The 10,040-nt window shown below is 38.3% G+C and overlaps 2 protein-coding genes across 2 annotated transcripts; one reads left to right on the top strand and one right to left on the bottom strand.

Moving 5' to 3' along the window:
• Positions 1–325: 325 nt before the first annotated feature.
• Positions 326–2,522, top strand: LOC131779560 (5-hydroxytryptamine receptor 4-like). Its single transcript, XM_066165741.1, has one exon. It carries the CDS (start codon positions 474–476, stop codon positions 1,518–1,520), a length of 1,047 nt encoding a protein of 348 aa, XP_066021838.1. The 5' UTR covers positions 326–473; the 3' UTR covers positions 1,521–2,522.
• A 2,665-nt stretch (positions 2,523–5,187) lies between these two features.
• Positions 5,188–6,728, bottom strand: LOC131779571 (histamine H2 receptor-like). Its single transcript, XM_059096133.2, has one exon. The coding sequence runs from the start codon at positions 6,616–6,618 to the stop codon at positions 5,572–5,574; it is 1,047 nt and encodes a 348-aa protein (XP_058952116.2). The 5' UTR covers positions 6,619–6,728; the 3' UTR covers positions 5,188–5,571.
• Positions 6,729–10,040: the final 3,312 nt, after the last annotated feature.

Here is a 10,040-nt window from a genome sequence, read left to right as displayed (position 1 = left end):
GTGGGACATCAGGCTATGTAAACACGGAAACCATTTTACATTTCTCTTATAAAATAACTAATGAAAGAGGAACGAAAACCGTGTTTACATACGCTCATGTAAAATGGTTTTATGGCCAATCAGAGCGCGCGTACTGTTTGAATTATTTTATAAAGTGATATAGTCATCGAAAATTCTAGGTTTCTTTTTGCAGTTTCAGTAAATAAGGAGACGTCAGAGTGATATTGAGTGTGGTATACTCTGCCAAAATCAAGTGCCACTGGTTAATTAAAACCTTTAAAATATCTCAAGCTGTAAGAGACGGCCGATGATCAATTTCTTTCGGCGCTTTATTGTGTTGAGCAAATCGAATACTGCAGTGACCGGTGCGTTACAAAGGTAGAAAACTCCATTAAGCTACGGGAAAAGTTTGAGTTCAATTCTTTACAACCTAGAGCCGCAACATATTTACGTTCCAGAACAGCCTCTTAAGAATGAACAACAGTTCCGCTGCAGATCCGTCCACCGACGAAGACGTTTTCTTTGGTTTCAGACCAGAGTTTTCGTATCCTGTTGCAGCCTGTTACATAGTTATCACAGTGGTGGCGGTCTTTGGAAACTTCTTGGTCTGTTTCGCAATACTTGCTAACCGGCATCTCCGCCGCAATCCCACGAATCTTTTCATTTTTTCCTTGGCTCTTTCAGATTTTCTCGCGGCAACGATCGTGGTACCGTTTGATATAGAATCACTTTTCCTTGACGGTGCATGGAATCATGGAAGAGCATTCTGCATAGTTTGGCAGGTGGTGTACATGATTACTATACCCATCTCGACTTTCAGCCTATTGACCATCAGTGCGGATCGATATAAAACCCTCAGTGATCCTTTGTCGCGGTTTAAGAATTCACAGTTCATGACCCAAACTAAAGCTTTAATTGTCATAGCGATCATCTGGCTGTATTGCCCACTATGGCCGTTTTTTTTCCTCATGGGTTGGCGAGAGGAAGGAGAAGCAGATGATGATGGCATCTGCATACTGCCATACTCAAAGAACTATATCCTTGTTTCGTCCTTTCTTAATGTTATTCTTCCGCTAATGATCACATGCTTTTTTTACGTCCTCATATATCGCATTGCTGTCAAGAACAATCGATCCACTAAACGAGGCACCTTTCCTTCGATGCGGCAGCCCTCCAAGGATGAAAAAAAGGTGTATTTCAGAAATGTCAAAGCGGCTAAGACGACTTCAAAGTTCGTTTTGGCGCTGTTCTTCTGCTGGCAACCTTACTTTTATTTTGGCATTGCTAGTGCTATCGACGGAGAAAACTGGGAACCGTTTCCTTACGAAGTTCACTCAGTGTTGTTGATGTTTGGTTACCTTAACTCAGCACTTAATCCGTTTCTTTTTGCCTTTTCCAACAAAAGTTTTAAGGCTGTTTATAAAAAGCGTAAACCAGCTGTAAAACGGGCTGAACCGTGCATATCGTTTCGCCGGCTCTCAACGTTTTCACAAAGCACTGTCACCTCCGATATTCCGTAGCTGGGAAGCGGTGTCCGTCTCCGATCCATATCCTATTATGAAGATTCAGTTTTTGAATCAGTGCCTGCGGCAGAGAGGTAGCTGTAGTGAGAACTCAAGGAGGTAATTTAAGATCTAGAATCTTTGGTTAAAAAGGCTGGGTTGTTTGAATATGATTTACCAACAAACATTATATTGTTGCATTACTGCGAAGCTCTTAATTTGAATATTGTAAAGCAACCACATTAGAAATGAGAATTTTCCCAAGCACTTATGTAGATCCGTCACGTAATAACAACATATGCATTTGGTACATTATCACATTGCAATGTACCTGCTTAAGCAATAGCGGTAATCATAAGTTATGTTTGGGGTAGGAGTCACCTGACATGTAACTCTCAGAGATTTGATGGTAAAAATGTATTATTAGTGCGATGGACTTTGAGAGGACCATTGAAGCTCTATCCAGCGAGAACATATTATATGTAAATTTTCTGAGCTTACCAAAATTTTGTTTGAAATTGATGTGGTGCTTTATCCTTGAAATTATCGGGACAGAAAATTGAAGTTAGGGATACTTAATCAGTAGAACATGGAGATAGTGTAGGTGAAGTGACGTGTGGTCTCAGTATTTTATCTGTAAGACATAAACCTCTACAAAACATTGGAGGTTATCAGATATGGGCAAACATATTTAATTCGACAAAATTTGACTTACAAAATTGTAAAAACAAAGAGATCAAATGTTACAAATCTTAGTTTTGTATTTATCAAGAGAATGTCAACTGCTGACGTTATCTTAAAACATAATTCAAATATTCAGTACATAATACATATATTTACAGGCTTTCTGCTTGTGACTGGACTATACGAAACACAATTCGGACTGATCTGAAATCACCTGCTTTATATTTTTTGTTTGTTTTGCTTACCAAGCTAAAGCTAGATACCTTGTTTACTAAAGATCTTTTTTCACAGCCACAGCTATTTTTTCTTGGTCGTCATTGAATAGCTATCTTTATCTCATCGCCTAATAATTTTAGCCGCTTTTGTTTCATTGGCTCAGTTTAGCAATAAAATTTGAAATGTTGAAAAGCTGGCATGTTAAAACGCACAGTTTAGTTTAGTCATAGCCATTAGCCTTTACATAAAGGCTTCTTCGCCCGTTTTTGCTATTAACACAATTTTGGGTAAGTACAGGTTTGTCACAAGCGTTTTTATAAAGGACATGTTGAAAATAAAGTAACGAGGTTGTGATCGACATATTACTGCAATTCCTTGTTTTCACGTATCGATAAACCAGAAACATATATCATGGCGGGACTTCCTGATTTTCTCGCTGATAAGCTGCAACCCTGATTCATTGTAAAAATTTTGGGCAAAGACGTGCGGCTCATTATACGCCGGTGTTTACCGTGGCCGTAACTTATATGCTTCCGATTAATGAAGCAGTCATTGTCTACCGACCGAATGGAGGTTTGGGGTGGGGAGGGGGTGGGGGGGTTTGGATGATTTGTAATGATATGGTTTTCAGGGGAGAAAGGAAAACAGAGAACGGAGGGGGCATCAGTCTTCGCCAACAGAGTGTAAAAAAGGGGACTATACTAAAGTGACTGCAATTAACTGCCAGTGAGGGGGAGGATCAGGTAAATTTTAAAGTAACACAACCAAAATGCTCCGACCCAACTCCACCCCACCCCAGGCGGGAAATAATAACCACTCCTTAAACGCGATTTAATAACTATACCTACAGTGACGCAACAAGGCCATGTTCAAAACTACCATGACTGAGTGATAAGATACCCTAGAATGGCTTGATTACAGTAACTCCTTCGGTTAGGAAAGGAAATTTGAAATAAGGATTTCCTAAAACTAATTGAGAAATTGAAAGTTCACGCTATAGTCTCTAGTGTGCACGAATGGCCTCAAATTTTGATGGCATAATCCTTTTTAGACTAGCATCTAATTTCTCCTTACATTCTCAACCCCAAATCACACATTTACTCTTTAACTCCCAAGATCTGATTGATAATTCTTCCCTTTGGCCGTTACACATTTCCTTGTTGCACATATCCTTGTGATAAGTTACGAGAATTTGGTGTTTGATTAAGATAACAACTTCTACCTGATAAGTTTTAGTATTCTCACCACCCGTTTGTTAGATAATGTTTGGATATTATAGGGAGAAAGTACATGTTAATCACCCCTGGTAGCTAAAGGGTTAAGGTCACAAGAATAAAGGAAATGTTCGCCGACAAAAGAATCTCTTGATTGCCAACAAATTCTCCTTGTCAGCACTTTCGGAAACTTACAGAAAGCAGGGGTTAGTTTAGTAAAACTTTTACACCTGTAATCTACAACTAGGACCAATGTGTTTCAAAGTGCAGACGAAAACGAGTATAATAGGCATCGTTGCAAGTCCAGATTATAAGTGCCCGACTTGTAATTACAAGTGTAGTACTACAAGTGTAAAAGATAGTAAGAATCATATTTAATAACACTTTTACAAGAGTTTAACTTTTATTTTTACAAGAGTTCGACCTGTAAAACACAAGTGCAAAATACAAGCCGCGACTGCCCGTTTGAGTAACATTTGTAGTGAGCGGGCACCGTTACGTTACACTTACTTCTTCCATTTCACCACTCTCAGTTTCCACGGTAGACACTTGCACTTTATCAGTGTAACTTCCAACGCCACCTTTTGCAAAGAAATTCAACATAACGATAAATTTATTATCCCCGGGTTAGCGGTCGCTCTGGTTCTTCCGTGTTGGAAAAGGGTAAGTGCTGCAGGGTGGGGTTAGGGGTTTCTTTAAGATCTGAGTTGGTTTATGAAACTTTTACTCTTGTTTGGCAACATATGATAGTTCTTTCCCCTTGCATGAGTAAAAAATGACGATAGTAGCATTCTCATTTCATTACCAATAGGACTTGCACGTTTAAGAGAGTTGAATTATTTAAATACGGAGTATAATTATTTTACCTTCAACGCTAGAAGCTGTTGTGAAGACGATCTCAAAATTTAATGTCCCAATCGCCGACCTTCACTGGTTCTATATTGGTGCTTTCACAGCCTTAAACATCGAAGACAGGCTCGTCTAGCTCAATGAGCTCTCCACTCCCCACCCCTCCCCTCCCTGGACCAGTCTTCCTTGATTCGCCTATTTTTTGGTGTAAATCTGCGTATGTTGGCCCATAAAATATTTCGGAGCGTCTATGTTTCAGAGTGTCTATGTTTGCGCCAAAGCCTTTCTCACGCTGCTTGCTTTATTTTCTTTTTCACGGTCGACGAAAATGGCGCCAAAACTATCATTTCAACTATGTTCCCTCTCGAGCTGAGCCAAAAGCAACTTTTTTGCCGCAGGTATCGATAACATGCTAAACAACTTTTGATCAATAAAACTGAAAGCAAACGAAGCAAACGAAGCAAAGCCACATGTATTAAGAGGACGGCAACGATTTTTAATTGCACATGTAAATATATTTACATTCAAGCGGAGTCTACATTTGTAAGAGGGTCTTAATGTGGTCAACCTTTATCTGTAAAACGGCAAACAAAAAACCTTTGACCGTTAATCGTAAAAAAAGTTAATCGTGGAAAAAAAACTCCTAAAAAATCAACGAGAAGAAATTAATCATAAGCCATAAAATCCATCACCCCATTGCGACCCTCTTGTAATTCGTACATTTGTTATTTACACTAGTGTACTGACCCGAGATACAGGTCTAAATTCTAGTGAATAATATTGCTTTATTAAATACTTATATTTAAAAGTCGGACTACCCTTGTACATTACTTATGTAAAAACTTCAAGTGTATTTTCCTTATCAAATTGACCCCAGTATGGAGAATATGCATGCTGATGTTAGTGTGTAAAAAGTTAACTTTTCAGTTCAATCGAAGTTCGAGCGCGAAATTTGTTCAAAATATTGTTACGTTCAGCTGATTTGCAGTTTATAACATGTTATCAGTTCTCCTTGGCAAACAAAGAATATTCACCAGCTTTGAAAGAAGTGTATTTGAATCTAGCCAGGTTAAGATGCTGTAAAATCACACGTCACTGCTTCAATTTTATCGATTGAAGACGTACTTCTCTGCTTTCCTCTTCTGGAATCTGGGAAACTTAAACCTACCCAGTGTGGTCGACCTAAGCAGTTTCCGATATACAGATTGAAATCTCTTGTTACGGAAGGCAAACAGAAAGGGGTTGAGCGCTGAGTTAAGGTAGCCAAACATAAGAAGAACCCAAAAGAGTTCAACGCGATATGGGTCCCGTGTATCACCGACTAGGTTAGCAATGATGCTGAAGTAGGTGAAAGGCTGCCAGCAGAGAAATATGACAACTACAAACATGGCTGTCGTTTTGGCTGCTTTCATGTTCCTTGAGTACATCTTGTTATCTTCTTTAGTGGGCCTAAAGGTTGACGGCAATCCACCTCTTTTGTTAACGTTGCGGTGCTTGCGAGCGATGAGGTAAATAAGGATGTAAAACACACATGTGAGAAGGAGCGGAAAGATGAAATTCATGATAGAAGTGAGAATGTTGTAGTCAATGGTATAAGGTACCGAACAGGTACCTTTGTAAATTGGCTCGACACTTCTATCTTGCCATCCCATGAGCGGAAGGAGTGCCCACACAATGCAGTACGACCAAACAAGTGCGATAACAATCAAAGATCTTCGTTGAGTTATAAATTGCGAGCGTCGAAATCGACCAAGTGGATCCTTGAGGGTCTTATAGCGATCTACGCTAATTGCCAGAAGGGTAAAGATCGATGTCGGTACAGTGATGAGGTAAACCGTCAGAAAGGTAATACACATCGTTTTGCCATGTTTCCACTTTCTGTTCAGTAAAAGTAATTCAATGTCAAATGGCACGGCAAGAGTTACGGTGAGAAGATCCGAGATTGCCAAAGACAGGAGAAGGAGGTTTGTTGGGTTATTACGGAGATTTCTGTCGGCAAGGATAGCGTAAGAGACCATCAGGTTACCAATGATGGCTACCACCACGATGACAATATACAGAGAAGCGACTGAGTAAGTGAAGAACGGGGAGATATCGAATAAAGGTTCTTGAGTTCGTAGACCGCTGGAGTCGTGATCAGAAGAGTTGTTCATTCTGAGTAATGTTAAGCGTTTCCTCGGCCTCTACAACTGTTATTGAACCTTCAAAAGGAGCTAACGATTGAGAGTGCGTAGATAAAAATCTCCAGAAACTGAACTTTGGTGTGGTGTTCGCTGAAGTGAATGAGTGTTGTAGTACCAAACAATCTTTTTATGCATGCATTCGACAGCATTTACTTGATGAAGAGACAAATATCTGTTATATTACCCTGGGAGTATTGGTGGATTTGATTAATTATTTCAAGCGTCTTAATCGGTGGACAAATATCTCCAGCATATTTTCAGTTAATGCTGTTTCCTGCAACTGAAGCTCAATATTTCTTTAAGATATAGTGTTTGGCAATTTAATTTTATCATCCCTACCGCTGGGTGTTTAGAAATAGAACTTCAGGAATCTTGGACAAATACGGAATTTTTGAGAAAAAAATTCTAATTGATTAATCGTAGTTTTTAAGAGGTCTGACAAGATAACGGCCACACACGATTTATGATATTTCCTGTTAAAATTTACTAAGTTGCTAAAAGCATTTATAACATAGCTAGTAAATTTATCTAATCAAATTCAATTGTGTGAGTGCGCTTCATATTCCTATTGTGCAAGCTCATGACGTCAGCAAACAAATCCCTTTGAGAAAAAAAAATTTGAAAATGTTATAAAACAATTGGTTCATACGTCAGCTGTGCGTTCAGCAATATATGTGAAGCACGCGGGAAGTTTGGCATCTTTCGTGTTCTCCAAACTTCCCGCGTGCTTCATATCTCGATGAACGAACGCTGACATATGTACCAATTGTTAATTCGTAAACCTTGTTTACGGGAAACTGAAACTGAATATTTTACCAACGGCCTTAATGTATGATACGGGTTCTGATTTTGGTGACTAGCGTCATTGCACAGACAAGATGAAGTAATATCGTTAAAACACAATCTTGAATACAAAGCGAATTATTGAGTAAAGGATCAAGTGAGAGTACAAACGACAGCTACAAACGGTTAAATTCTCTCGAAAAGACTTGCTCGAGTTTTGTTTCATGGACAGCAATTGCACGAAAGTAATTCACAAGATAATTGGGGAGTAGTCTCGACGTTTCATGGTTATTTTTTGTCATTGAATCAATTTATGAGTTGCAATATTTCCTTCAAGTGTTGTTGAAATAGGAAAGACGGAAATAAGTGGTTTCATCTGGCGATGTTGATTTGTTCAAGAAGCCTTAACCAAAAGATGAAGTTATAAGCTAGATTGGCGTTCTGCCATCATAGCCGAAATGAAATTTTCGTTGCATCCTTAAACAAAATTTTCGTCAGATATTTACACTCCATAGTGGTGAAAGAGCTCATTTGATTGAGTTTAGTAGGATTGACCTTGAGCAGTGAATTGTGACTGTGAGTGATATAAAACATATGTTGAAACAGAGAGAATCACTTGGAATTTCTTTGCTATTTTGCTTCAGAATTCATCATATATATCGTAAACGAAAGAAGGATTGAAATTATAAATGAATTATATTTTCACCAGCTTTTTTTTTTTTTACTTATTACTGTAGCGCATTTCAGCCAATCTTTAGAGATCTTCAAGACTCTGCTGACGGGAAAATAATATATAAAGATAAGAGTTAAGTTGTAAAAATAGTACAGTATTTGCACACTCATTTCTAGAAACTGTAAACGTTTTTTGTGTCGCTAGGGGAACGATCTGTGTTCCAATATAGAGTTAAGAAACCATTTCGTTGTCTAGGAAAACTTTATATTTATCTCAATATTCGGTACTTTACACTGTAAAAGCATTTCAGTTTGAGGAGCACTTGCACAAGATACTCACTCTTGTTGTCCGACATCGCTTGTGCGTTAGAGACATTATTGAAGGCTCACTTAACCCAATTTGAACCATCTGCATCATTCTTAAGAAAGCTGCGGTCAGACTTAGATTTGTCTCAGTAGGAATAAAAATAAAACAAGTACGATATTTGTAAATCGAATAAAAAAGATGACTAGTTTTGAGCTCGGTAAAGAAATAGAGAAAAATGTTTTTCGTCTTGTCACGAGCGTGGGTCAAAAAAAGAAATCTGAGTTCCCATGAGGAACTAAAGTTGAGCCTTGAAGCTCCAATGCTCTACCACTGAGCCACAGAGACTCTGTGGTGAGGGAGACTTACTAGGAAGTTCATGTATGACACTCATCCTGCATACTGTTTGGATCAGCAATGTCGATAGAGTCATGTTTGTAAATAGAATAAGGAGTGTAAGTTTTCGAGCTTGGGATCAGTCTACGAATTTCAACCTCTTAAGCATTCTCGAATGTTCCATTTAAAAAAGTGGGATGCCACTAACACATCATTCTCCTTAAAAGAAAATTATATCTATGGGCAACCAATTTGCTTTAACGGAGTAAGTTTCACCATGGTGTAATCCAAGCGGGAACCTCAAAAGATTCGCTTATATCGGCCTACCCTTTTGTAGATTGCTACCTGTATTTGACAAAAATATTACATTTGGTGGATATACCATGTAACGTGATTCAAATGGAAATTGTTTCTTATCCACGAGGTAAAGTGAGACGATGTTTTCAAGGTATTTTAATAACAGCTCTTTTTTATAATAAGGGCACAAGTTTCTTTTATCTATTTATTCCCTTTTATGTGACGTTAGAAAAACGCCCGCTTATTACCAAAGGAGATTTTTCGAATCATAGAAGTTCGGAAAGTCAAATTTAGTAAAAATGAAATATTGAAAACAATAAACAACAATATGTATATTGAATTATCCCTTATTTATCTTCCCTAAGGAGAGTTCAGTGTCTACCCGCTTCTCCTAGTAAAACTCAAAATTATGGTAAATTTGGTACTTCGTCATGTGTTTACTCTCCAATTATTCAGCGTTGATACCTTCAAAAAAACGGATATATAAACACTGATTTACTTAACCAAGGGGTCTGACAACAGAGTAGTGGAAATATATGTACAAAAAGGCTCTTGAGGAGGCAGGCCTTAATGTCAGTGACTGCCATTCCGCTCTCTCCGCGAAAGCCTCGTCGTGATGTAAGATTAGGAGGAAGAACAGTTCTCTAATCAGGTAATTTCTAGTAATGTTTGTGATTTATATGAACATTACAGAAACATACAGTTTGTTAATTTATGACTTCCTTAGTATGTCCCACATTATCAACCGTCAGTGCCTAGACTAAAATTAATCGTCATAAATAAAAAACTGGCATTTAATAGCACAACAACAATTGCTGAGCGAAATATACAAGATTCGCCCCTCATTTCCTCCAAAAGAGGGAGATCACTCAAAGTAATACACAAAAGCCAAACTGCGGAAAGGCTAAAACACGTACTGGAGAGTCGCGAAAGCTTACTAACCCCATTTTAGAAGGTTAATGCCGTAGTTGTAAGAGTGTCATGATGAGGTTAATTTTCA

This window comes from Pocillopora verrucosa, chromosome 4, assembly GCF_036669915.1.
Source record: "Pocillopora verrucosa isolate sample1 chromosome 4, ASM3666991v2, whole genome shotgun sequence".
Lineage (NCBI taxonomy): Eukaryota > Metazoa > Cnidaria > Anthozoa > Scleractinia > Pocilloporidae > Pocillopora > Pocillopora verrucosa.
The sequence above is the reverse complement of the archived record's forward strand: the minus strand, read 5'-3'. Positions and strand labels throughout refer to the sequence as shown.

What these genes read in the sequence shown, in the direction of transcription:
- LOC131779560 (XM_066165741.1), top strand. Translation starts at nt 474, where the DNA reads ATGAACAACAGTTCCGCTGCAGATCCGTCCACCGACGAAGACGTTTTC.
- LOC131779571 (XM_059096133.2), bottom strand. Translation starts at nt 6,618, where the DNA reads ATGAACAACTCTTCTGATCACGACTCCAGCGGTCTACGAACTCAAGAA.